This window comes from Petaurus breviceps, unplaced genomic scaffold, assembly GCF_028583685.1.
Source record: "Petaurus breviceps papuanus isolate PSGF00001 unplaced genomic scaffold, PetGlider_PUasm1.0 139, whole genome shotgun sequence".
NCBI lineage: Eukaryota > Metazoa > Chordata > Mammalia > Diprotodontia > Petauridae > Petaurus > Petaurus breviceps.
Window position 1 is genome coordinate 10,738,731 of NW_027185697.1, and position 26,820 is coordinate 10,765,550.

Below are 26,820 nucleotides of genomic sequence, written 5' to 3' on the forward strand. Positions count from 1 at the left end.
ATCTATCTATCTATCTATCTATCTATCTATCTATCTATCTATCTATCTATCTATCTATCTATCTATCTATCTACATCATTGAATTAGTTTAGGGGAAAATGTCAGAACCCTGAACTTCGGAAAATACAAACAGAAATTACAAGCAGACAAAAAATACAGATAGATAAAATAACACAACTCAACAGAAGGACTTCTAGCTGTCTGACCATCACGTACATAGTTAGTCACCAGAGAGAAAAGCACCAACATCTGGGTTTTCAAAGCTGGGGGGCTCAACAGCTACCCAGAGTCTCTTCTGGACAAATCGAACAACTCTTCCCATATGTGAGCCTGCAAATCAAAACCTCACCTCAGAGTATATATGTACCTTTCTTCAGGGTCATAGGACATCACAACCTGAGTGACCCACCGCCTAATTACAAAGTAACAAAAGGTGTGGGCCTCCCCCCCAGTCAAGCCCCTCCTGTTAAGGGGCAGGGAAGATATTCACACTTCTTCACCATTACAACTGGTCTGCAGTGCTAAGAGGGAGACAGGGATTGTGGACTGTCCAGTAGTTATTTGTGGGTGATGTTGAAAGATAAATTAAAGAAGATTCAAAGAATGTCAGAACTGGAGGCTGTCTCAGAGGACATCTGCTCCAACCCTCCCATTTTACCCTGGTTCAGAAAGAAGAAATTATTTGTCTGACATTCCACAGTTACCTGGTGGCAAAACTGGGATTTGAACCCGGGTCCCTGGACTCCAAGGTAGCATTGGCATATTTGTTTCTTCTTCTCTGTGGTCCTGATGAAGGAACAGAAGACTTGAGAGTGTGTTTTGAGAGTGTTGCTGGTGGGTGGGACAGGCATTCTGGAGTGGGGTGTGAAGGATGCATCCAGGTGGAAAACTTTGTCATCTACTATATTGTAGTTTTCTTTTTGTGTGTCAAAATCAGCAAAACTTTATTCTATTCCATTCCTTAACCATTAACAGAAGATCTGAGAAAGCAAAAACTGTTTGGTGTTTACAAAGATAACCTCGGTTGGGAAGGGGGGAAGACAAGGGGTGTGGGGTACCCCCACCAAGCTGGGCAGGCTGGATCACCCTGGGCCTGTCCTATCTCCCTGGCCTCGGGGTCTGCAGGGGAGGAGGGCACAGAACTGGGGCACAGACTCTGGGGGCCAGCCAGCTCCCTGAGGGTGAGTCAGATGGCAGAGCCAGCAGGCCCGAACTCGAATATTATAGTTTTCTGCTTGAAATGACATGGAGAGAGAAAAACGAAACAATATGAAGAGGCATGTTGGGGTAAGGCATTGGAATTAGGAAATCCTTGGTTCAAATTCTGCCCCCTGGGCATAACACTTAATCTGTGTTAGTTTTCTCATCTGTATGATGGGGTGGTTGGGCTTGACCGACTTCAAGTACGTTTCTAGATGTAAATCCATGAACCAAGGAAGATTTAGAAGTGAAACTTTCTGATTTCCTCTTTTAGGATATCATAGATTCAGTCAGAAGGGACCTCAGAGGTCTCAACACCCTTACTTTGCAGAGGAGCTGTGTCCCAGAAGTGCTATGAAGCTTGTACAGGAGTACCCCAGAGATCTGGATTTGAACCCAGGACCCCTGACTCCCGACTGCATTGTACCCAGCCTCCAAACACCTCCCTAGGGGGCCTTCTCTCCAGATATGCCTTTGACCCTGCCTCCCTTGGGGGAATTTGGGCCTTCTCCTTATTTTCTGGGGAAGAAACATTATCTTATAGTCCATTCAGTGTCTGCTCCCTAGTCACAGCTCAGCCCTCCCCTCCCACACCAAGCTCTGCTCCTGTCGACCCACAGATAGCCATTCCCTCCTCCCTTCCTTCCTCCTCAAATTCCAGGGTATTTAGAGCCTAGTGGAGCCAAGAGAGATGCTTGGCATTCTCAGAACATGAGGAAGCTGCCGAAGGCTTTCGTTTCTTTTTCTCTTGCCTGTGTGGGGGAAGAGGCCAGGCACAGCAAGGAGTGTGGTGTGATGGAAAGAACCCTCTGTTGGGATCCACAAGGCCTGGGTTTGAATTCTGGTTCTGCTATGTGATGATGGGCAAATCCGTTCACCTCCTGGGCCTCAGGCTTATTCTTTGTGAAACCAAGGGGTGCATCTATCAGACTCCAAGGGTACCTGGAGTTCTAAGGTCTGTGTTCCTTTAACTAAATGATGAATCTCTCTATTCCCTGGGGAGAGATGGGAGAAATATCCTGCCTTTCATCTTCCTGCTTGTGTGATCTTGGACAACTCATTTCTTTGGGCCACAGTTTTACTACCTGTAAAATTAGTCAATCAATAGGCATAAGCAGTTTGGGGGCATTAGACTGCATCCTAGAGGGCATCAACTCCAACCTGCTCATTTTACAGATGGGGAAACTGAGGCCCAGGGAGGTGAAATAGCCTCCTCAGTGTCACAAAGTGGGTAAGTGGCTAATGTGGGGTTTCACCCTGGGCCTTCCTCCTTACTAGTCCCTAGCCACTGAACCACACTGCCTCTTAGTTACCATAGCCATCTCTAACATCCTTTTATAGCTCCAACATCCTATGAACTTCTGGATCACAATGGGTATCCCTAGGTGGTGCTGACTTGAAGTCATCAGGAGGAGCTGAGTTCGAATCCTTCCTTGGGTGCTTTACTGTGTGACCATGGACAAGTCACTTTCTCCCTCTCTCAGCCTGTTTCCTCATCTATAAAATAGGGATAAGAAAAGCTCAACCTCCCACGGTTCTTGGGAAGATCAAATGAGAACACATGCCAACACTTTGCAAACCTGCGTGAATGCTGGCTGTTGTGATTGGGGGCAGGAGCCAGGGTAACACCTTCATCTCTCGTCCTTTAAGACCCTCCTTCCACCTTCCTGGCCTCTTCAGGAAGGCGTCTGGGGCCCAGTGGAAGAGAGGAAGCCTGGCGCTGTCAGACGCGTAATAAAGGCTGATGGTTGAATTGCCTTGAGCTTTAATTCACGTAAATGGGCGAGCTGGCTCCCCGGGACGTTTCCCCAGGCAGTTCATGTCCTCCTCCCAGTTTCTTTCAAATCCCAGCTGGAATCCTACCTTCTGCCAACAGCCTTTCTCCATCCTCCTTAATGCTTCACCTTCTCTCAGTGACTGCCGGTCTAGAGCTCCCCCATCACACTGTGAGGTCCTTGAGAGCAGCCACTATCTTTACCTTTCTTGATTCTCCAGGGGTTGGCACACAGCAGGCATGTAATATTTATGGGCTGACCCAGCAGTCTAACTAGGTGAGTACAGGGTAGCCCATCACAGAAGAGGCGTTTCTAGTTCACCCATAAAAGATCAGCTGAAGGAGTTGGGGTATTTAGGACATGGATGGGTTGGGGGGAGAGGCTGGCTTAGTAAGTGCCTAATCAATGCTGTTGAGGATCTGATTCCATTTCATTTTGGCCTCTGAATGACAGCCCTGGGTCCTGGAGCTTTGTCTCTTCCAGAAATCCTGCTCCCTTCTTTTTCAAAGGTCCCCAAGGAATGCAGAAGCAAGAGGAAGAGGAAGGCCATAGACTGGACCTAATCAGGGCTAGTGATGGATGCCCCAGGGCTAGCAACAGGAAGCTCCAAGGTTTTGGGAAAGAGGCACGGCTCTGGCAAGCCAGATGCCCATAAAGTGTATCTTCTGGGGAATTGTGCTTAGTTGGGAGTGAGGACCTCAACAAATGGGAGGAAATAGTAATTAGTCAATGCCCAGTTACCCTGGGGCCCAGCTCAGGCCCCTCTCCTTGCTCTGGAGACATCCCTCAGCTGGCCCATGTTTGGCTGTCTGGCATGGCTGGCTGGGGTTTACGCTGTTACAGTGACGGCTGCTTCCTATCTAAGCTTCCTGCCATTGTCCCCCCCACCCTCCTTCTTCCGGGAATTCTCCTCTTTCCCACAGAAGTCCCAGGGTCTCTGAGCTGCATGGGGCCCCAGCAGCTGCTTAGCTCAGTCTGTATCAAACCAAAATCCCTTCTGCCCATCCCCACAAAGCTGCTGCTCAGTCAGGGGATGGGGACCCAGTGCTGCTCAAGGCAGCCCATGATCCCTTTGGATGAATGTCATTGTTAGCTTGTTCTCCCTTAAAGCAAAGCTTCCAGGGTTGGGAAGGCAACTTCCTGTCATAGATTTAGAGCTGGAAGTGCCTTGAAGGTTATCTAGGCATCCAGGCTTTGCTGAAAATCCCTTCTTATGGGGATCTCCCTCCCTCCCTCCATTGCTGGGCAGCTCTAAGTTAGGAAGTTTTCCCTCAATTCATGGGATCATAGCAGCAGCAGCAGTAGCAGTAGTAGTAGTAGCAGTAGTAGTAGCAGTAGTAGTAGTAGTAGTAGTAGTAGTAGTAGTAGTAGTAGTAGTAGTAGTAGTAGTAGTAGTAGTAGGTGGTGGTGGTGGTAGTGGTGGTGGTAGTGATGATGGTGATAATAGCTATTAACAAGCACATCACAAATGACATTTTGTGTGGTTTTCACAACAGCCCTGGAAGTTGGCTGCTACCATTATCCCTATTTTACAGATGAGGAACTGAGACTGAAAGAGGTTAGTAAATAGCTGAGGAGGGGTTTGAACTCAGGTCTTCCTGGCTCCGCATCCAATACTCTATTCACTATTCTGTCTAGCTATTTTTACAATGGATGAATGTTGCAGAGGCAGAATTCAGTCTGACGTCAGGAGAAACGTCCTAACAACTGTGCCAAAGGGGAACGAGCTGTTCCAAAAGGGTTCCCCCTCATTTGGAGGCAAAGCCCTCATGACCACTTGTCTAGAATAATAACAATAACAATAATTGAGGGGATTATTGTTCAGATGTGGGTTGGATTGGAAGGTCTTTGAGGTTTCCTCCAGTTGTGAGATATTTTTTTTTGCGCATTCTTTCTTTTTTATTTACTTATTTACTTTTAGTTTACAATATTAAATTCCACAAGTTTTTGAGTTCCAGATTTTCTCCTCCCCCTCGTTCCCCCCTCCCAATGGCGGCATGCATCCTGATAAAGGTTTTACAAATACCTTCACATTTAATATTAATCAAGTGGTAAAGAAGAATGATAACCAATGGAGTGAACGAGAAAGAAGAAACAAAACAAAAAAAGAGAGAGAGCAAGGAGTTTGCTTCCATCTGCATTCAGACTCTGTAGCTCTTTCTCTGGATGTGGACATACCTTTCCATCATGAGTCTTTTGGAGTTGACTTAGAACCCTGCATTGCTGAGAGGAGCCCAGTCTATCAAAGTCAGTCATCACAGATACAATGTGTCTGTGTACAAAGTTCTCCTGGTTCTGCTCTCCTCACTCAGCATCAGTTTATATAAGTCTCTCCAGGTTATTATGAAGTCCGTCTGCTCCCCATTTCTTAGAGCACAATAGTATTCCATTACATTCATATACCACAGCTTGTTTAGCCATCCCCCAATTGATGGGCATCCCCTGGATTTCTAATTCTTGACCACTACAAAAAGAGCTGCTATAAATATTTTTGTACATGTTGGTCCTTTCTCCGTTTTTATGATCTCTTTGGGACACAGTCCTAGAAGTGATTTGCTGGGTCAAAGGGCACGCACATTTTTATAGCCCTTTGGGCATAGTTCCAAACCGGTCTCCAAATGGTTGGATCAGTGTGTGAGTGAGATGTTAAGACAAATGTCCTTCCTCTAAGTTCTGGCCCTGGGCAAAGGTCACCCAGCACCCGAGAGTGATGAAAATGCGAAGACCCGGAGACCCTCTAGTGCAGGGGTTTTAAGCCTGGGGCCTCTGGCCTTTATAAAAAGTGTTTTGATAGCTTTATCAATATTATTGATTTCCTTCATAATTGTGTATATCTACTTTATGCATTTAAAAACATTATTCTGAGAAAGGGCTTTACCAGACTGTCCAAGGGGTCCAGAACACAAAAAAATGTGAAGAAGCCTTGAGTTCCTCCCTTGTGCTTTACGGATGAGGTTCAGCCAGGGAATGGGACCCAGCTAGTGGGGCCACTTCACTCGGGGTCTCCTGCCACCTAGGGCACTGCTCTTTCTATGATAGCCCACTGACTGGTGCCAGAGAGGAACATCCTTCCCCCAGGGGTCAGGTCAGTCCCTTCTCAGCAGGTAGGGGCACGTACAGTTTGTTCCTGACAGACCTTACCCCATGGAGAGAAGAGAATAAAAGCAGTCAGGGATCAGTGATCACTGGAGGGCAGGCAGCCTGCTTCCCTGAACAGCGACAGGAGCCAGACCCAGCTAATCATGTTTCCAGTTTTTTTATCCAAGAGACTCCAAAACTGTTCCCAGGAATGTTCCTCCGTGCCCACCCCCACACCTCTGGCTTTCCAGAGTGCTTACTTCACGTGCTGGGAGGCTGAGCCCCAGTCCTGCCCTCCCAGCTGCGCTGGCTGGTCCTCAGCTAGCTCATCTCAGAACCAACCCATCATCTCCCCTGCAAACTGATTTCTCTTCCTGACTTCTCTATTTGGATCAGCTGTGTAAGAGGGGATATTATGGCATCTTGTTTTGTTTCAACAAAAGTTATTGGAAGATAATCAATAGCTGTGGCGAAGCTCATTTATCTTATTTTACTAAGCCCATGGCCTTCCTGGAACTATGACAATGGCCAGAAGGAAACAGAAAGGGGAGTGGCACACAGCTCGGACCTTAGAGGTCACACCCGGTCACAAGCATCCTTGCTACCACATGTATTTAATCTGCATATATAGAGGGAATGTAGGGAAATAAAGTCAGGGATTTGAGGGTTACTGAGTCTACCAGGAAGGACAGAACTGTAGACCCTCACTCCTGCTTCTGTATCTGTGTGGATGTGTTCCTGGAGAGCACCATACCCGCTTCCTTGCTGGGAGGTAATAAACATCTCCCACTGCCCACTCTGTTTCTGAGTTCTTTCAGTGAGAAGGGGTTTGCTGTTTTAAGCGGTACATCATGTCGATCTTCCTCTTAAACATTTGTTTTTAGAACTTTGAGCTCTAGATTTTTTCCTTTATCCCTCCTCACCCACCCCCACTGGGAAGATAAACAATTCAATATAGGTTGTCCATGTGTACTTCCTCAAATCATTTCCATAATTGTTATATTGTGAAAGACTAACTACATTTCCCTCCATCCTGTCCTGCCCCCCACTTATTCTAATTTTCTCCTTTGACCCTGTCCCTTTTCAAAAATGTGTATTTCTTTTTTTTTTTTAAGCAATCGGGGTTAAGTAACTTGCTCAAGGTTACAGGCCAGTTATTTCTGGGTGTGGTGCTGAGTATCTGAGCCCAGATTTGATCCCCAGGTCATCCTGATACTGGAGCCGGTGCAAGATCTCACTCGCTGAGCCACCTGGCCACCCCTAAGCAATTGGGGTTAAGTAACTTGCTCAAGGTTACACAGCCAGGTGTTTCTGGGTGGGTGCTAAGTGTCTGAGCCCGAGATTCGATCCCCAGGTCATCCCAACACTGGAGCCGGTGCTCTTACTCGCTGTGCTACCTGGCTGCCCCCAAAATGTGTATTTCTATCTACCCTCTCCCCCAATCTGCCCTCCCTTCTGTCATCCCCCATCTTATTCCCTACCCCCCTATTTTCTGTAGGGTAAGATACCCACTTGAGTGTATGTGGATCTTCCTAAGGGCCCCCAGGGAAGCAGTGGGCAGCAGAAGCTCATCTGGGCTAACTCCCTGACCCTACTGGGAAGTCCTGTGATCCCCACAGCCGTGTTTCTCACAGCTGGCATTGCTAGTGAAGGAAGAGGTGGGCCTTGGACAAGGCACTTTACCTTTACCTTTCAGTTTCCTCATCTTTAAATGAGGAGTTTGGGCTCCATGATCTCCAAAGTTCCTTCCAGCTCTAAATCCTATTAGAGGGATTGAAGGTTACAATTCTGAGATTCAGGAAATATCTGATGAGTAATCTGATGAAGTAAATCAATCATTTTCTGCTCAGATGCTTCTGGTAACAAGAGGCATAGATCAGGGCTTCTTAAACTTTTCCCACTTAAAGCCCCTTCTTGAGTTTCTGCAGTGTTTGTTGGCATGGCCTGAGGGCATGCTAAATATCCAGAATCAAGGCTGCCAGGAAGTCTGCCCATGCAACAGGGCCAAGTCCTCCCAGAAACACCTTCGATTCATTGTGCCTTTGAGTTTTAATGACATTTTGGTCGTTGCCTAAGTGGGGTTGTGACCCACAGTTTAAGAAGGGCTGTAGCAGGCCCAAATCAGGCTAGTCCAGCACTTTAGGCTACAGTGATTAAGACAGGTATACACCACCAAGTATTTGAGAGCTACTGGGCATGTGGCAGATAGAGTGCCAGGCTTGAATCTGGATTCAAATCCAGTCTCAGACACTTACTTACTTACAGTTACTTATGTAACTCTGGGCAAGGCAAGCAGTCTCTGCCTCAGTTTCCTCATATATAAAATGAGCTGGAGAAGGAAACAAAAAACCCTTCCAGTTTCTCTGCTAAGAAAATTCCAAAAGGATTCACAAAGAGTTACACAGGACTGACAAACAACTCAACAACAATAACTATTATTAATAATACTCTACATGGAAAGGGTGCTCAGTCAGCACTTGTTCAGGGTGACTGGCAGCCCTTTTTGAGAAGCGCCTATCCTTCTGCCTTCATTAGATGTTGTTTCCCGTCCTGAACTCTGTGATCCAGCAAAATTGCTCCATTTCCCATCTCCCAGCCTTTGCACTGGCTGTTCCCCATGCCCAGAATGCCCCTCTCCTCACTTCTACCTCTGAGTCCCTCTCTTCCTTTAAGATGAAACTTGGGCATCATCTCCATGAAGTCTTTCTTGATCTCCCCAACTTCTCAGGTCCTTCCTCCCAGCTCGCTTGGATCTAACCATTTTGTATCCCCTGTTATTTATTCATTTTACATTTCTGCTGTATACTTTTTTATACACACTTTTGTTTCCTCCATTACAATATGAGCACTTTACAGGAATGGTTTTTATTAAGCACCTAGTGTGTGCCAGGTGCTGTTGTAAGTGCTAGGAATACAAGCACAAAGAATGAAATAATCCCTATTGGTGATAACTTTAAATTTTAATAAGCATAAATATCAATTAGATATTGTAAATATTAAATATATAGATATAAATATTAGTGCAATAACTCCACATATTTATATATACATTAGACACATACACATATATACACATACATACACAAGGAATAATTACACGTTAGCTTGGAAAACACTTATCATTGTTATTACTTGTCATTATAGTATTTAATAGATTCTTTCTGGTTGATCGATGGGTTGGTTGAAAGGTGTGTTGGGTCAGAAGGATGTGGTGAAGATACAGAGAGCAGTGGAGCATCTGAGAAGTTGGAAGGACACCAACAAAGAGGCTGGCCTCTTTATGCCTTGGGTCACTGGGAAGCTTAATCAAAGCCTTGACTTCTCCCCTCCTTCCCTGGTCAGTCAAGTCTCTGGCATAGTTTCCATGCTTGTTAGGGAAGTTCAGCTCCGTGGTCTGGGACCATAGCAGGTATTGATTGCCCAGACCGCAACAGAGAACTCACCATCCAAAGAGGCAGCTGGGTCTGTTTTCTAGGAGTGGAGTAGACTAGATGTCGATCACTTGACTTCTCAGAGACTCACTATTGTCATCAGTGAAACGAAGGTGCTCTGAATACCAGTTGCCTAGCTGGGTTGTTAGGAGGACCAGAGGAGATGTTTGCCAAACACTTAGTCAGCCTTTAATCACTCCATTGATGGGGGCTGTTTTTGTTGTGACCGGCACCATCACCATATTAAGATCCCTTACAGCTTTCAGGTTCTGATCTGGTTTTGTTGGACAGAGGCACAGAGGCATAGGGGAAAGATGATGGGGTTTGGGGACAGAAGATCTGGATTCCGTTCCAGTCCTGCCACTGACTAGATGTGTGATTGTCTTAGAAAGCAGGATACTGGGAAGTTCCTTCTGCATTGTTGGGTTGGATTTTTCCCTTATGGTCAGAAAGAATGGAAGATGGTGAGTCTGACTGGGTGAACTAAATGGAGGAAAGTCAGGAGCCCAAGCTGGATTTTAAAGACCTATTTCACAGGTACAAATTTGCCTGAAAAAGATCTGGAGGCCTTAGAGGACTGCAAGCTTATGAGATCATAGGTCTAGGATGGAAGGTGGGATTTTAGACAGGACTTGAAGGAAGTCAGGGGAACTGGGAGGCAGAGTGTTCCCAGCGTGGGAGACAGCTAGAAAGAATGCCTGGACTCTGAAGATGGAGCGCCTTGTTCAAGGAACAGCTAGGAAGCCAATGACACTTGGCGAGAGGATTCTTATTGGCTGAGGTGCCTGCCCTGAGATCCTGTCATTCACCGAGGGTGATCAGGAATCACAGACCGCTTTTGTGGGTGCTCTGCTCTTCTTGGTGACTAGGGGAAATGTGTCCTCCATCTTTGGCTCCAGCTCCCTCTTCTCTTGTGGAGGGAATAACAGAACAAGCCCTACCTTCCTAGGGTGAGGATCAGGTGAGTCAGCCATTGGAAAGGGCTCTGTAGGCAGGTATACGAATGGAAACTTTCATTGCTGTGGAAAAGACCTGTGTATGTTGAACCGAAATCTCTCTAGCCTCCAGAGTCCAAGGCGTGCCCCCTGGAGTTCCAAAGGACAAGTACGATCCCTCTGCCCCATCATATTCCTCCACAAATTTGAAGATAGCCCTCCTGTCAGACTTACATCGTCTCTTATCTAAGTCAAACAAAATAACCCTCGTCCTTCAATCAGTCCCCAAATCTCTCCTCTTTTTTCTCTATCGCTTCAATTTACGTCGGGTCCATGACCATTCTGTGGCTAAATTTAGGGCTAAGTGCTTGGTTGTGTCAGTGGTCAGTCTGTGGCCAAGGTGAGGCACTGGTTGTGGAGTGGGTTACTGTTTATGTTAAGGGCTAGGGGTCAGTCCCTGTCAGGGATTAGTGACCTATTAGTGGCCAGGGTTAGGGCTGGGTTAGTAGTCAGTCTCAGACTGGTGTTAGGGAGTCCTTTAGCCACAGTCGGAGGTCAGATGAGTCCTCTCGTGGCAGGGGTTGGAGGTCAGTGTGTGCTTTAGTCTGGACTGGCTTTTAGCCAGCCAGTGTCGAGGATTAGGGGCTCCCAGCCTCTTCCTCTTTCAGGTGGGGACAGAGTCAGCTTTCCATGACTGGGACCCAGCTAAGAAAACATGAGAAATCATTTTCTCTTCCTTTTCGGTGGTGGTTTGGTGTATTCCATTCCCCAACTTCCTTTTTCCCAGGCTGAAATGGTCCTCTAGAGTTCCTTTTTTATTTCCTCACTGACGAATTGATTCATCCCTGTGTCTGCCTGGGGGACATTATTGGACAGAGTACCTGAGGTCAAGTGGGGGAGGGGGACTTGTCCACTGCCCCTGGGCAGCTTTTGGTTCTCCCAGATTCTCTCTTGGTTTTCCTCATACATCATCACAGGACCAGTCCCTATACAGTGTGCTTCCTTATCTGTGGACCTGTTTCCTACCACAGAATGGAAACTTCTTGAGGGCAGCACGATTTCATTACTTAGTCAATGACTAGTGTAGTGCCTGCCTCATACCAAGCACTTACTGGATAAATGCTCATTGCATTGATTGAATGACTTCCTTCGATGGCATCTGCCTGGTTAGGTAGGGGGGAGGGTGGAAGAGGGTCCTGGGTGGGGATTAGTCCTGAGAAGAACAGCAGCTTCCTGAGGGGGAAGCCCAGTCTTCCTTCTCCTGTGTTCCTGGCCCTGCTCCCATCTTCCCTGTCTCTCTATCTCCTCCTAGGTTCCTGGGAGAAGCTCATGTGCCCCTGCGGGATGTTCTCACCACCCCGAGTCTGGCTGCCAGCTTCAATGCCCCACTTCTGGACACCAAGAAACAGCCGACAGGGGTAAGTACCCAACCTTTTATGAAAGGACAGCAGAAGTCAGGCTTCATGGTCAGCCTCGGTCAGGATCTTTGGACCTCATTGAAGCTGGTCACAAGAGTGGGTGTGAGGGAGCAGAGAGAAGGATGGATATGGAACCAAGATCTGGGTTTGGGTTCAAAATCTGCGTGTGGCTTTGGGCAAGTCATTTCCCTTGTCCAGGCCTCAGTGTCCTCATCTGTAAAGTGTTGGACAAGATGGCCACTAAAGCTCCTTCCAGCTTCAGATGCCTCCCTGACCCGCCAGGGAATCCAGAAGAGTCAAAGTCTATCCTTGCCAGTCATGGCTGTTTAGAGAGAGGCCAGGAGAGGGAGGAGAGATGAGGAGTACCTTGGAGAGCCCTTGAGACACTGGGGTTCTAGACTCTGGAACTTCCCACCTGGAAGGCACCTTAGAAATCCAGCATGGTGCCCTCCGTTTATGGATGAAGAAGGAAGCCCAAGCCCAGAGCCACGGAGGTCACACAGAGAACGAGACCGGAGCTGGGCTCTCACCAACTGCTTTCACGGGCTTAGGCAGCTCCTGAACCAGCATGCTTCCTCCGTTTACCAGAGCAAGGCAGCCTGGCAGAGAGGAGGCTTGCCCGGGGTCTCATCCCCAGTGTGGGGTGGGGGCTGTGTCTGCATCTCCGAGGAACTGCCTCTTCTTCCCCCCATTAGAGAAGAGGGACTGTCTTTTTGCCTCCTTTTTTGTGGCCGGCCCTTAGAACAGAGCCTGCCATGTAGTAGACACTTAAGGCATGTTCACTCGTAGGGTGGTCCTGGTTTCCAGGCTATTCCAGGCTACCCCTTTTACACGATGATAATAATTAATATTTCAGATAGAGCTTCAAGGTTTGCAAAGTGCTTTATAAATATTGTATTTGATCCTTACAACAACACTGAGAGGTAGGTGGTATTATTATCCCCATTTTACAGGTGAAGAAACTGAGTAAACAGGGTTAAGTGACTTGCCCAGGGACACACAGCTAGGAAGTGTCTGAGGCTGGATTTGAACTCAGGGCTTCCGCACTCCATATCCACCATTTCCTCCACTGGGCCACCAGCTGCTTTTTACAGCTCACTAGGCCACTGTGAATAATTCCATCAGTGAGCATTCAAGGCCATCTTTCCAGCTACTAGGCCGTGTTCTTTTTCTCTAACAACAGCAATGATAATTTGGAGGTCTGGACCTGTGGCTTCACCCATATAGAGAACTCCCTGGTGAGGAAAGTTCCTCCCCCAGTGCAGGTGAGCAGATGCCCTGAAGTTTCTAGTCTTAGATAGATTGCCAGGGTCCTGAGGGGTGAAGGGTTAGGAATGAGGGTCTCCCAGCCAGGCTGTGTCTGAGAGCAGCCTGGAGGGAGGCCTGCTCCCAGGGCCCAGAGGCCTCTAAGACCACTACCTGCCATTCCTAGAGGGTTTGGAGGTTTGCCAAGTGCTTACTAGGCATCATTTCACTTGGTCACAGGGTCATCAGGCCACATCTTCATCTTTCTGCCTTTTCTAGTCCTTAGGCCAACTGTTCCATCAGTCAGCCATCAACAAACCTTTATTAGGCACCACTGAATGTATGCAGCCCCCCCTCACTTACACCCAGGGAGGCATCACCTCCCTGATGCCATGGTCCTCTTCGAGAAGGAAGGACAGGATGCTTCTAGTTGTAGACAAGGGGATGGGGAGGCACTGGGAGCCGGGCAGTGGGGGTTGAGTGAGGGGGAGGGATTGAGGTCTTCCCTCCCCCAGTTTGTTCCCAGGGGCTCTCATCAGCATCCTCCGGGGGCCGCAGACTCTGTTCCTGGCTGGCTTCCAGCCTTGGCTTTGTCCTTCCTCCTAATTTAGGGAGTTGTGAGTCAGCTGGCCTTCCCCTAACTGCCCCCTGACCCAGAGGGAAGGATTCTATTAAAAGGACTGTTCCACAGGCCAGAGTATCTTGTCCCTGTGGGAATACACAGCTTATCCTTCCCTTCCTGCCATTGGCCTCCCCATGGGCTCTGGAGCCGGCCCCCTCCCAAACTGTCCAATCCCATCAGAGAATCCCACCTGAAATGCCCCTTTTGGCACACAGCTGTTTTAGTGAGCTAATGACACCCTGGCCATGGGAGAGGTCCCCGGCTCATCAGATGCCTGGCCTTCTGCCCTCATCTCCCTCCAAGGCAACAGCTGATGGGCTCCTGAGACAGAACCGAACTGTCACTCGGGGAGAGCTGCCCAAAGGCAGCATAGTTCATATGGAGAGCCCCGGCTTTGGAAGCTTGGAGGGCCCCGGTTCAAGTGCCAGCTCTGGGACTCACTCCCTGGATGACCCTGGTCAAGTCACCACCCTTCTCTGGGAATGTGGCCTTCTAGGCCGAAGGTTCCTTCCAGCTTTAAATCTATTTATCTATCTATCTACATATATATATATATATATATATATATATATACACACACATAATTGTTTTTGAGGCAAATAGGGTTAAGTGACTTGCCCAGGGCCACACAGCTAGTAAGTGTCTGAGGCCAGATTTGCACTCAGGTCCTCTTGACTCCAGGGCTGATGCTTTATCCACTGAACCACCTAGCTGCTTCTCTATAATCTAAAAAAAGTCTAAAAATAAAAAAATGCTGTATGAAATAAATGTATCCTGGGAGATGAGAGGGGTCAGGAGGCCTGGGTTCAAATACTGGCCCTGTGGGACTTGAGGAAAGTCACTTCTTGCTTCCAGACCTCTGACATAATGGTCTCTTTCATCTTAACTCCTAAGGTTCTGTGAGTGTATTTTCTTTCTTGGCAGAAGTTGCACTGGAAATATGGGCTTGGAGAAGCCACTGTTGATTTCAGAGGAAGGAAGAGCTAATGGGGGAATTTCAGGCATCTCAAAGGAGATGGGACAGGGAATAATAGAGGGGATCCCAACATTATTTATTTAGAGCTTGGAGGGATCTCAGCAGCTACCTAGTCCAATGCGCCCATTTTACAGAAGCCCAGAGAGATGAGGTGGCAGGATTGGAACTCAGCTCTCCTGACTCCCAGGTCCTCCCCTTTGCCCTTCTTGGCTTCCCTCTGTCCCTCTGGATGGGGGTGAAGGTGGAGTAGGAAGGGCTGACGGTGGGGAGAACCGGGGGGTTCTGAGTGCTCACTCCCCATGTGGGCACAAGTCCACCTCTTAGTTCCTCTTCTGCTTTCACTTTGGATATTCCCTTTTATGGGCAAAGGGAGTGGAAGGAGTGAGCAGGCCACGGGACTAGCAGCCAGCCTTCCAGGGAGAGGGCAGCCCGGCTCTCCTGGATGGGGAACATGCCTCAAGGAGGCCTGGGCTAGACGTCCCAGTGTGGAGAGCCAGGGGCCAGAATGGTGCTGGCAGAGGTCTGGGCATTGCCCACAGCTAAAAGGAACACGGGCCACTAGGACCCTAGGCTGAAGAGACAGAAGGGATCTCACAGCACTGGCCCTGGCGTCGGGAGGACCTGAGTTCAAATCTTACTATCTGTGTGACCCTGGGCGAGTCACTTAACCCAACTGCCTCCAGAAAAATAATTTTGGGACACCTTGTGCATGATTTCTCCTTCACATGCTACAGTCCAGTCAAAGTCCCCTTCTTGCTGCTTCCTCTACATGGCACCATCTCCTCCCTCTGTGTCTTTGCACTGGCTGTTCCCCATGGCTAGAATGCACTCCCTTCCTCATCTCCTCTTCTTAGACTAGCCTCATAGACAGCTGGAGCTCCATAGTGCGTAGAGTGCTGCACCAGAGTCAGGGGGAAGTGAGTTCAAGTCTGCTTCAAACACTTAGGAGGTGTGTGATCCTCAGTAAGCGGCTTAATTTTTTTCTGCCTCAGTTTACTCACCTGTAAAATGAGAATAACGATGGCACCTGCTGCCCAAGAGGGTTTTGAGGATCAGATGTGATAATACTTGTAAAGTTCTTTGCTCAATGCCCAGCACACAGTAAGTGCTTAATAAATTCTGTTATCTCCCCCTTTTTAGACAGCTCAAAGGCTGCCTTCTTCTATATGAAGCCCTTTTTTGGGGTCCTCCAGCAGCTCCTGCCCTCCCTCCCCATACTGTCTTATAGTCCTGTGTATATGCATGTTCTGTCCATACTCACGTATGTAGGTCTGGTCTCCCCTTTTCTTAGAAGGCAGGCTCCTGGAGGTCAGGGGCTGTTTCATTTCTATCCTGGCATCCACAGCACAGGGCCCGGCACACAGTAGGTCCTTAATCAGGACCAGAAGAGCTGTGGTTTCAGATGTGTGAATGCATCTTCCACTCAGCAGGCTGTACTTGTGAATAATCACAATCAAAATGCAACTCTCTCAGCAGCTAGAGGGTGTGGAACGAAGACACCGGAGGTCTGGATTTGGGAGCATTTAGGTTAGACTTCCTGCCCTGCTGCTTGTACCTGAGTGACCTTGGACCAGTCGCTCCCCCTCTGGGCATCACTCTCCTCACCTGCAGACTTGTCAGATCCCATATGAACCCTGAGGTGATGGCTTTCTTTCCTCTCTAAGCCAAGCTGGTCTCTGCGGTCATAGGACTGCACATTTAGACCTGGAAGGACTATTTGGGATCTCTCCTCCTCCCATTTTACAGACTGAAGCCTGGAGAGGCTGGAGTCACCTGCCTCCTAATCCAGTAACCTTTCCACAGCTCTGACTTGGTAGGGACCACCAGGGTTGGCCCTCTGCTAGTACAGCCTTTGGGAGGGAGAATAAAACTACAGACATTCATGGACTGCTTTGAAATTTGCAGAATAATTCATATCTGGTATCTCATTGAAGTAGCCATTGTCAGATCTTCCTGGGCTTAATAGGCCTCAGGTGGGGCCCATTAAGCGCAGCTTGCTCAGGGGAGGCTTGCTTTCGGGAAGGCTTTCATACCTTTTGCTAATTTCCAATGAGTCAGGAGGGCTGTGATGCCTTCTGGCTCTGAGAAGTGTATATATACTCTGAGTTGGTATTTTGCTTTGGGGGCTTGTTTATGAGAAGGATCTTGTGATTCCCTGGTTGAGATGCTGAGTGGCTGCATGTTTAGAGTTCCCTGACTGCTCAGACATAAAGGCTCTCTGAATCCAGGGATGTATGTAAAGTGTGTAGTTGATTCTGGCAGTCAGAGCCCTGTCTGTTGGTCTTCATTTCTCTGCTTGTATTTTCTCTGAAGTTCAGGGGGCTGACTTTTTCACTGAACTAGCGAATGTAATTAAAAAGGATTGCTGACCCCTCAAATGGCTATCTTTCCTAGTAAAGCAGATCTAAGAACCTGTGACATCAGCCATCCTGGGGATGCCAGTGTGGTTGCCATTACAGATCCTTGGGATCCTTTTTTCAATTTCTACTCCCACTGATGACTCAGGTCCCTAGAACTTATCTATATCTCCCCCTCCCCAGGATTCTGTGGTGTCAGGGTAATTCTAATGTCTGGCTTGAGCTTCTCCCCAAGGAACCATTTAGTCACCCAGCCTTAAGGAGCTTTTAGAAAGGGGGTACAGTAAGAACAATTGGTACACAATGTCTCACCCCCTCCCCGCAGAGGTCTGTGGCACTCTCCCCCATAAGCACATACAGAGTCTAGGGGAAAGCAAGCACACATGACGAGAGTAACTCACAGCTATTGGCTGCTGGAAGTTCTTTTCTCAGATTCGTGGGGTGTTCAGAAAATCCCCCTTAAATATAATGAATAATTTTGTTCAGTCTGCCCTTGGCTCCTGCTGTGATCCAGGGATACTGCTATAGGATGCCCATAGGATGATGGGAAGTACAACGTTCTCTGGATCTTTAATCATTTGAAAAGTCCTCCGCTGGCTAAAGCCTCAGTGAGAGACCCGGTCAATTCAAAGCTGAGCCTTCTCCTTCCCCCAAGAGGTAGGCGGTAAAGTCATGCATGTTCCAGTTTCTGGAATTCTTTCAGCTTTAACTAACTTGAGGATTATACCTGACCCAGGGGGCACAGCCAGGGTTCCTTGACTTATACAGGCATGATTCTTGTGTAACATCATTCTCGTTGGAAAGGCTTTTCACACTTAGTCCGAAGCCTCTGCTTGATTGGGCATTTCATCACTTATTTCAAGGGCAGTGGGGTGTTTTGGCTGAATAAATGTCAACCGGCTCCATACTTACAGATAAGGAAACTGAGGCTCATGGGGACTTGCCTGGTATCATGCTTCCAGGATGTATCTGAGGTGGGAACCAAACCCAGGTCTCGGTTCCAGGTCAAGCACTTTCTACCCCACCTACACCACCTTTGACACCCAGCTTCACCTCCATGTCATGACCAGGCTTTGGAGGATTGGTGTAGAGGTGTGAGCATCTGGAATGTACATTGTGCATGGGAGCAGTGTGTCCCCCATCTAGAGCTGGAGGGCCCTTCAGAGGTCATCCAGTCCAACCCCTTCACTTTAGAGATGACCCAGAGAGGGAGAGGGACGTGGCCAAAGCCACACAGGGGGAGAGCTGAACAGTGCCTGGGACACAACAAAAACTCAACAAGTGTTTGTTGACTGACTATGGAACCCAGGGCTCTGGTTCCAGAACCAAGGCTTCCCCCACTATCCCATGCTGCCGCTTGTGACCTCTTCTCCTCTTCACTTTGGGGGAGATTTTCAGTGTCTTGTATCTCTCTCTGGCCCATCCCATCCCCATCTACTCCCTTGTGGAGTCAGCATCATCTCACCGATAATTGTCTTTCAACGTCTCAGAGAAACGGCTGAGCTTGGGGTTGGACGGTCAATGGCTGACATCTAGTGGTGTTCTGGGTAGTAGCAGCAGCTGAACCTCCTGCTGACCTTCCTGCACCCCCCTTCTCCAATTTCCTACTTCCCAGACTTACAAGGTTTCAGTCGATCGTAGGATTTAGAGGTCGGAGGGGCCTCTGGGATTATTTGGTTCGTTTTTCAGGTGAGGCTCTCGGGGGAAGTGTGGCTCACCCCAGGTCACTCAGACAACAAGGGCAGGACCAGAGGGATGGATGAGATGGTCTATGAGGTGCCTGACCACTTTGGAGCCCTGTGATGCTGAGACAGCTTGGTGACCGTGGGCACGTCCTCTGTAAAAAAGGAAGGGACTGGACCAGAATATCAGGCGCTCCTACGCTGGGATCCGTGAGCTTTACAGAAACAGATCTTTCCATAATTGGCAGGGGGCTGGTGGTCAATAAACATACACTAAGTGAGGACTATGTGCCAGGCACTGCCAGCTTGGAATAAAATACAAGGAAAAAGAAAGAGCGTCTTTGCCCGCCCTCAAGGAGCACCTGTTTTAAACCAGCTGTAGTCAATATACTTGCTTTCTTTTGTAATTGTGTATTTTATTTTATTTTTGCTTTTTGGTAGGCAACTGGGGCTTAAGTAACTTGCCCAAGGTCACACGGCTAGGTTTTTGTGCGTGTGTGTTAAATGTCTGAGGCTGGATCCGAACTCAGGTCCTCCGGACTGTGGGGCCAGCACTCTACTCACTATGCCACCTAGCCACTCCTTGTGTATTTTATTTTACAAATCTAAAGACATTCTTCTGAAAAATGGCCCATGGGCTTCACCAGATTGCCTGCAAGATCCAGGCCACAAGGACAGTCTGGAACCCTGGGAAGAATCCAGAGCTAATATCTCATATTCCCATGAAATAAGCTTTAAAATAAAAACACGTTCCAGTGCGGTGGGTGTGCTGGTCGTCTGACTGCCTTACCTGCCCTCTCTTTTTAAATCTTTGTTACAAGGCATGGCTGGATGAGGAGAGAAAGGGGGGGGGAGAATATACCGGTGTTCCAAAAATCTTAGAGTTAAGTAGAAAGCTGGACTTTTGGGAAACCCCTTATGGAAAAGTGAATGGGGTATGATCACAAAAGGCTCAGATAAAAACAATTGTCCCCTTCCGACCTAATCAAAGAGGGAGAGAAGGCAAACCTTCTCGTTTCTGCCCTTTCATGCAGCTGCATGGGGTCTGATGCAGGGTCTGGCACCCCTCCCTTACATGAGAACCTTTCTCTTACTCCTCCTTTGCCCAGCCCTCCTTGCATTCTGTCTCAGGCTTAATTCACTTCATGCCTTCAGGCATACACTGTCCATGACGGGTGGCCCCATTCATGATTCTTCTGTCCTCCATGCCTGGAAAGCATTCTCCTCTGAGAATCCTTTTCCTAATTCAAGGCTGTGCCACCTCCTACAGGAAGCCTGGCTGGATCCCCCTTGGTCTTACCCATCTCTCTCCTCAAATCTGATTGCATTTATTTTTGTGTTCAGTGGTTTCCTGGTTCTCTGGAAAAAAAACAAAAAAACAACCTGTGTACTGGACACACCACCTAGCATGATGATCAGCACACAGTAGGTGCTTAATCAATGCTCATTGGATAGAAATCTTACATCACGTTTACGTTATTTGTAACCTTGGCACCTATAATAATGGCCGGCCCACAGTGGGTGCTTAGATTGTGTTTATTGGATTGGGTAATATACCTAGAATAATGACTGGCATACAGCAGATGTTTAATGAATGCTTGTTGATAAAGTTGTTGTGAGGGTCAAATGTCCCAATGTCTCCTAGGAGCTCTGCAAACCTTAAAATATCATATTAATATGAGCTATTAGTGGCTTCCAATCTGTTTCTTTCAGCTGAATTGAACTGGTTTCACAGTCATTTTTCAAGCTCATAGTGCATGCAGAGCTTGGGCTCAGCCCTTGGGCCTGGAAGCAGACTGAATCCTGCGCTGTCCTGTGTCTCGTGGACTAACCCATTCCCCTGATCCAGCCCTCCGCTCCTCAGCCAGCACTGAGTAGTTTTGATTGCTGCTGCTTTTTAGCACAGTGTAAGATCTGGCACAGCCACCTTTCCTAGCATTTCTTTTCATTGGTTCCCTTGATATTCTGGACTTTTTTCCACTTTCCCCATCAAGGAACAATTATGGGAAGATAAAGGCAGCCCAGGCTAGGAGGAGAAACAGAGTCACAAGGGGGCAGCATGGTGCTGTGGCATTGGTTTTGAGGTCTGGGTTCAGATTCTGTTTTTGACGCTTAACTTCATGACCTTGGGCAGATCACTTTACCTCCTTGGTCTCTGTTTCCTCATCTGAAAAAGGATGGGGAAGTCTCTTGAAGTCCCTCCCATCCCTCGGTCTGTAATGCCAGGATTCTCTCCTCTTCCTCAGGGGAGCTGGGGGGCTGGTTTGGGCCTGATGTTGGCCTGTGGGGATGGCCAGTGGAGGGACGCTTCCACCTCCTCTGCCCTCACTGTTCCCCCAGGCCTCAGCAGAGCCTCTATCTTGTGCTGGGAGGCTGGAGGGTGCACCTGGCAAGATCAGGGTGGGGCCCGGATCCTTTGGCTGCTGTAGAGACCCCATTTCTTGTCCTCTCTCTTCTAGGCCTCCCTGGTGCTGCAGGCATCCTACACCCCTCCTCCTGGAGCTGCACCCCTGTTCCCTCCACCCCCACCGCTGGACACCTCTCCTTCCCTGATGGAGATGGATGCTGGAGCTGGTAAGGACCTCTCTCGTCCACCTGCTTAGCAAATCTAGGGACGCCCCAGGCTTCCCAGGTGTCCCTGGGGGGTTCCCACTGATGAGTCCCAGGCCAGGGACAAAATGAGACTTGTCACAGCCCCTGGTGGTGAAAACACCTGGAAACCCACCTACTGCCTGGATTCCCCACAATGAATTGAGTGGAAGATTTGGGGGTGGGATGGTAGGTGGGAGCAGTGATTAACTATTGTTTAAGGCTTATAATTTCATTAGGCGGGGGGAAACTCCTGGGATGGAAATGCCTTCCACTGACGGGAGGATTGGCAGATGGGCATCATTTATCATCTTAGAGAGCCCCCGCCCAGGACCCTGAGAGGCTCACAGACTTGCCTCAGATGGCCCGCCTTTTGGGTCAGAGGAAGGCTTCTTGACTCCAGGCCCAGCTCTAACCAACAGGCCAGAGTGCTTCTTTCCTGAGCTACTGGCCCATTGTAGATTGTTCAGTGGGTCAGCTAGCAAGCATCTGCTCCATGCCTGGCCACACAGGACCTTGTCAGCCAGGCTTAATATTACCATATCATGATCATATCATGTGTTAAGGTTCGCACAATCATCATCTCACTGGACAACAGGAGCTGCTGTTTGTTCAGCTCTGAGCCCAGGTGGCCCATGGATGGAAGCTAGATGTAGCATCCGGAGGTCCTGGCTCCAGACCCTATCTCTTGTTACTTTCTTACATGGCCTTAAGTTCCTCATCTGTGAAATGAGCTGATCCTTGAAATGTGCTGTTGCCAGGCTTGTGTGAGATAGTGAGCTCCCTGTGACTAGAATTACTCAAGAGAGGCTGGGTGCCCACTGGTTAGGGAAATTGGGGAGGCAGCTGGAGTAGAGACCCATGAAGCTCCTGTGATGATGTTACAAAGCTGATATTTGGAGAGGCAGTAGAGTAGATAGACAGGAAGTCCCGAGGTCAAGTCACGTCCCTGACTCATCCGGGCTTTGGGAGCCCACATTAGTCTCATTGCCCTCTAAGGGAGAGAGTTCCAGGCAAAGCGGCTGATCTGCATCGGTGGAGGGAGTCTCCATACAAGAAGCGCCCTGAGCTGATGAAATCACGGCTCTGGACAGGAGAATGCGCCAAACCAAGCCCCAGGCGGTAACAGCCTGGGAGCTCACCCTTAGCCTCGGCCCCAGGAGGGCATCTCTTGCTAAGAACCCTGCAGGAGACCGTGATTTCATTGGCTCCATTCAGACATGGCCCTGCTGGAGACCAAAGCCCGTTATTGGCAAAGCCAGGGTGTTGGGTCTGTAGCTTGTGTCTTGGGCGCCAAGGTGGGCCGAGCCGAGCCGTGATGGAGGAGGGAGGACGCCTCCCCCCTGACCCAGCCCTTCAAGGTTGGCAGAACACCTTCCTCTCATCATAGTCTCTGGTCCTCACGACTGCCCTGGGAGGCTAGAGCAATTGCCACCCCCATTCTGTAGATGGGGAAGCAGACGCAGAGAGGCTGAGTTACTCAAGGCCAGAGGCAAAATTCCAGCATGAATCTTTTTTATTCTACTTCAGCTGGTGGCCTTATGGCTAGAGCTCTGTGCCCAGAGTCAAGAAAACCTGAGTTCAAATCCAGCCTCAAATGATTACCAGCTAGGTGACTCTGGGCAAGCCAGTTCATGCCTGCCTCAGTTTCCCCAACTGTAAAATGGGGATAATACCAGCACCTCCCTCCCAGGTTAGCTGTGAAGATCAAATGAGGTAATCTTTGTACAGCACCCAGCACAGAGCCTGGTACACAGGAAGGGCTGCCTACAGAAATGTTAGCTAACCTTGTTTCAATACAACCTTCCCCTCCCAATACATCCCTCTGCCCCTCCCCTGTCCAGCCAGTTGTACCTTTTAGTGAAGAACACGGAATAAAGAGAAAAATAGCAGCTGGGCAAAGTGATCCAGCACTTCCATAGTGCTCCACACCCCTAGTTCCCCCCTCAGCAGAGAAGGGAGAGAGGCTCATTTTCTTATATCTTTTCTGGGGCCAAGCTGGGTCATTGCAATTATTTTGTGTTCAGTTTTGTTAGAGCAGTGAGGTGGGCCCTGTGGGTAGAGTGCCCGGCCTGGGGTCAGGAAGAACTGAGTTCAAGTCTGACCTCAGACGCTTCCTAGCTGTGTGACCCTGGGCAAGTCACTTCACCCCATTTGCCTCAGTTTCCTCATCTGTAAAATGAGGTAGAGAAGGAAATGGCAAAACCCCTCCAGCTTCTGTTCCAAGAAAACCCTCATATGGGGTTGTGGAGAGTTGGACATGACTGAACAACGGCATTTTGCTGTTGCTTGTCTTTGCATTTAAATTTTGACCAACTTTTATGAAGCTTCTAGTGATGTTTGCATATCTAAGTGGTGTGTGTGTCTGTGTGTGCATGTGTGTGTGTGTGAGTGTGTCTGTGTGAGTGAGAGTGCGTGTGTGTGAGTATGTGAAGGTCTGTGTGTGTGAGTGTGCATGTCAGTGTGTGCACATGTGTCATTGTGTGAGTGTGAGAGTATGTATGAGTGAATGTGTGCAAGTGTGAGTGTATGTGTGAGTGTGAGAGTATGTGTGAGTGTGTGAGTGTATATGTGAGTGTGTGAGTGTGAGTATGTGTGAGTGTGTGTGAGTGTAAGTGAATATGTGAGAGTGTGTGAGTGTGAGTGTATGTGTGAGTGTGTGAGTTTTACACAGGCATATGAGACATAAGCTGAGCCTCTAGGACCCCATGGCAGAATCCCTACATAGGACAGGAATGTGATTTCTTGAGAAAGGGAACTCCCAGCTGAGAAAACTCCCTCCTTGGATGCCAGCTAGCACCTCCTTTATAGCTCAGAACCTTAGAGAGCTGGCTGATGCCGCAGGGGCCAAATGAGTGCCTGGCATCCCTGGCAGGCGTGTGTCTGGGTTGGAATTGGAGCCCAGCTCCCTTCTCATTTGGCCACTCAGCCTTTCATTAGAACTAGAACATTGCTGTACCGATGACAGGGACAGGCTGGTGCTGTCTGAGGTCTGAAGGGGAGCTCATTTTCAACTTGGGGAGAGGGACCCGGGAAGGCTTCCTGGAGGAGTCGTCCTTTGAGCTTGACCTCAGGCAGCCAGTCTTAACTAGGCATTTATTCTGGACTTATTGTGTGCCTGGGGCTCTGCTGTGTGTGTGTGTGTGTGTGTGTGTGTGTGGTTTTGCCCTCAGGGAGCTTACAGTCTAATGGGGGAAGATAGCACTCAGCCATGGACAAGGATAAACTTGATAGCCACAAAAGGAAGGCACTAGAATTAAGGGGATTAAGGCTTCCTCTGAAGGAAGATTTTTTCTTCTTCTGGACTCCAGGAATCCAGGAAAAGGAATCCAGGGAAGGTAGGAGGCAGAGATGAGGAGGGAGAGAATTCCAGGTATAGGGGACAGTGTCCTTAGATTGTATCATTTTGGGGGAGGGAAGGAGGAGGGTGTAAAGTGTAAGAAGACTGGAAAGGCACACTTCACTAAGTGAGGGGAAGGCATTCCAGGCAGGGGGAACAGCATAAGCAAAAGTATGGAGGCTGGAAATCATGGTAAACTCATGGGACCGAGGATTAAGAGTCATTTAGTTTGGCTAGTGTAGGGGAGTAGTGTGAGATAAAGCTGAAAATGTAGATTTGTGCCTCATGTGAAAGGTTTTGGATGCCAGAGTGAGGACTTCAGAGAAGGGTGAAATGCATCTGAGCAAAGGGGGTAGTCAGAGGAGGCTCTGGAAGATGGGGGATTTGAGCTGGGTCTCAAAAGATAAGGGGAGGGAAGGAACAAGTGATTTTTCTGGTTGGGTGCAATGATAACTGAGCCCAGAGGAACCAACCAGGGGAGCTTCCTGGAGGTGGCAGACTGCCAGCCAGATTGGGAAGGAGGGCAGGAGAGAAGTGGGTAAAGGAGAAGACGGCTTTGCCTTCCATGGCCTTCACCTGCTCCGGCGGTCTGCGCCCTGCCCTGTGCTAGGTATGGGACAGAGTCACGAGGAGACCTGGTCCCTGCTGAGTGAAAGCACCGTGGACACCAGATACTCAGGGAGGAAGTGGCCAGCCCCTGTGGGTGAGAGAGGAGCAGGGGCCCTACCCCTCCTCCCACCGCCTTCTCTTCCCCACGTAACTTCTCACTCCCTCCCTCAGCTCAGGGTGGGCTTGGGCCATCTGCACTTTTCCAACTGTCTGCTAACTTCACTGACATGTCTGAAGTTCCAGCTGAAGGAAGCTGCTGTTCTCTCCATCACTCTCGATTCATTTCATTTCTGGGGACATGGGGTGGCAGGGGGTGAGGTGCCTGGAGGTGATGGGGGGCCAGGGCTGACCGCCTCTCACAGTCTCCCTCTCCCTGTTGCCGGTCGGGCAGACACAGGAGGGGAGGAGGACGTGGATGACCAGGGTCTCACTGGAGATGAGACAGAGCCATCTCAGGACAAGAGTGCTCCCCCTGGGCCTGGGAGACCAGCAGCCCCAAAGAAGCTTCCCCTCCACCCAGCACTGCACCATCCAGGGAGCAAGAGGAAGAGAGGCCCCAGTAAGAAGCTGCTGTCGGACAAGCCTCAGGACTTCCAGGTGATGCGTGGGGAACCTGTCTGTCTGCCTGCCTGCTTGTCTGTCATTCCTCATCTCAACTCTCTCTGTTTTTCTCATGGCCAATCAGCAGCTGCTTATACACTCAGTATGTACCATAAGGCATCCCCAAGACAAGGAAAGATCTTCATTAAATTGTGAAATTAGACATATACATTACAATGTACGGCATACCGGAAAACCGCATTAAAAATTCTATTGTTTGGTCAATGACGTGGGCCCTTAGGTCTTAATATTGGAGTATTTTGGCTAGGCAGTAACTCGGGTTCTGGGATGGGATCCAAAGTGCCCTCTCTGTGGAGGAGGGAGTTACCAAGTGCTGTGATTGTCCTGCTGTGTCTCTGCCAAAAGATTTCAGCCTGAGGCTTATCTTTCCATCACAAGAGCTAACATCCAGCTAGAGCTTTAAGTAAGGTCTGCAGAGCAGTTTTCTTGTTACAGCTGAGGAAACTGAGTCTCAGAGAAGTTAAGTGACACATTGCCAGGAGGTCAGACCCTGGATTTAGAGCCGGGAGGAACCTCAGACCAGCCCCTTCATCTTACAAATGAGGAGCTTGAGGGGTTCACAGAGGACACACAGGGGGCAGAGCTGGGATATGAACCCACACCCTCTGACTCAGAATCCATCCAGTTCAGTTTAGATCTACTAGTATTTATTATGGGCCTTCTGTGTGCCAGGCCCTATGGGGGGCACTGGGCATGAAAAGGCACAATTGAAAACAGTTTCTGTTTTGAAAGAGCAAGAGGCAAATATATATAAAATATGGACAAAGTCATTGGGGTGAATTCTAGCAAGAGGCTCATCAGAGAGGTGCCCTGTGAGAGGTGGCTGTTGAGCTCAGGCCTGAGGGGGCCAAGGGACTCCAAGAGGTAGACGTGAGAGGGGAGAGAATTCTAGGCTTGGGGAATGACCCATCCATGGGCAGGGAGAAGTAAAGATGCCCAAAG

The 26,820-nt window shown here is 48.9% G+C and overlaps 1 protein-coding gene across 1 annotated transcript in view; it reads left to right on the forward strand.

The window, feature by feature from the left end:
* Window positions 1-26,820, forward strand: part of DYSF (dysferlin) — a 235,687-nt gene that overhangs the window by 27,103 nt on the left and 181,764 nt on the right. The window contains exons 4-7 of the mRNA XM_069067342.1: window positions 11,732-11,837; window positions 21,179-21,293; window positions 25,259-25,351; window positions 25,649-25,854. Of these exons, the coding sequence (XP_068923443.1) occupies window positions 11,732-11,837; window positions 21,179-21,293; window positions 25,259-25,351; window positions 25,649-25,854 (520 nt within the window). The remainder of the gene's footprint in view (window positions 1-11,731; window positions 11,838-21,178; window positions 21,294-25,258; window positions 25,352-25,648; window positions 25,855-26,820) is intronic.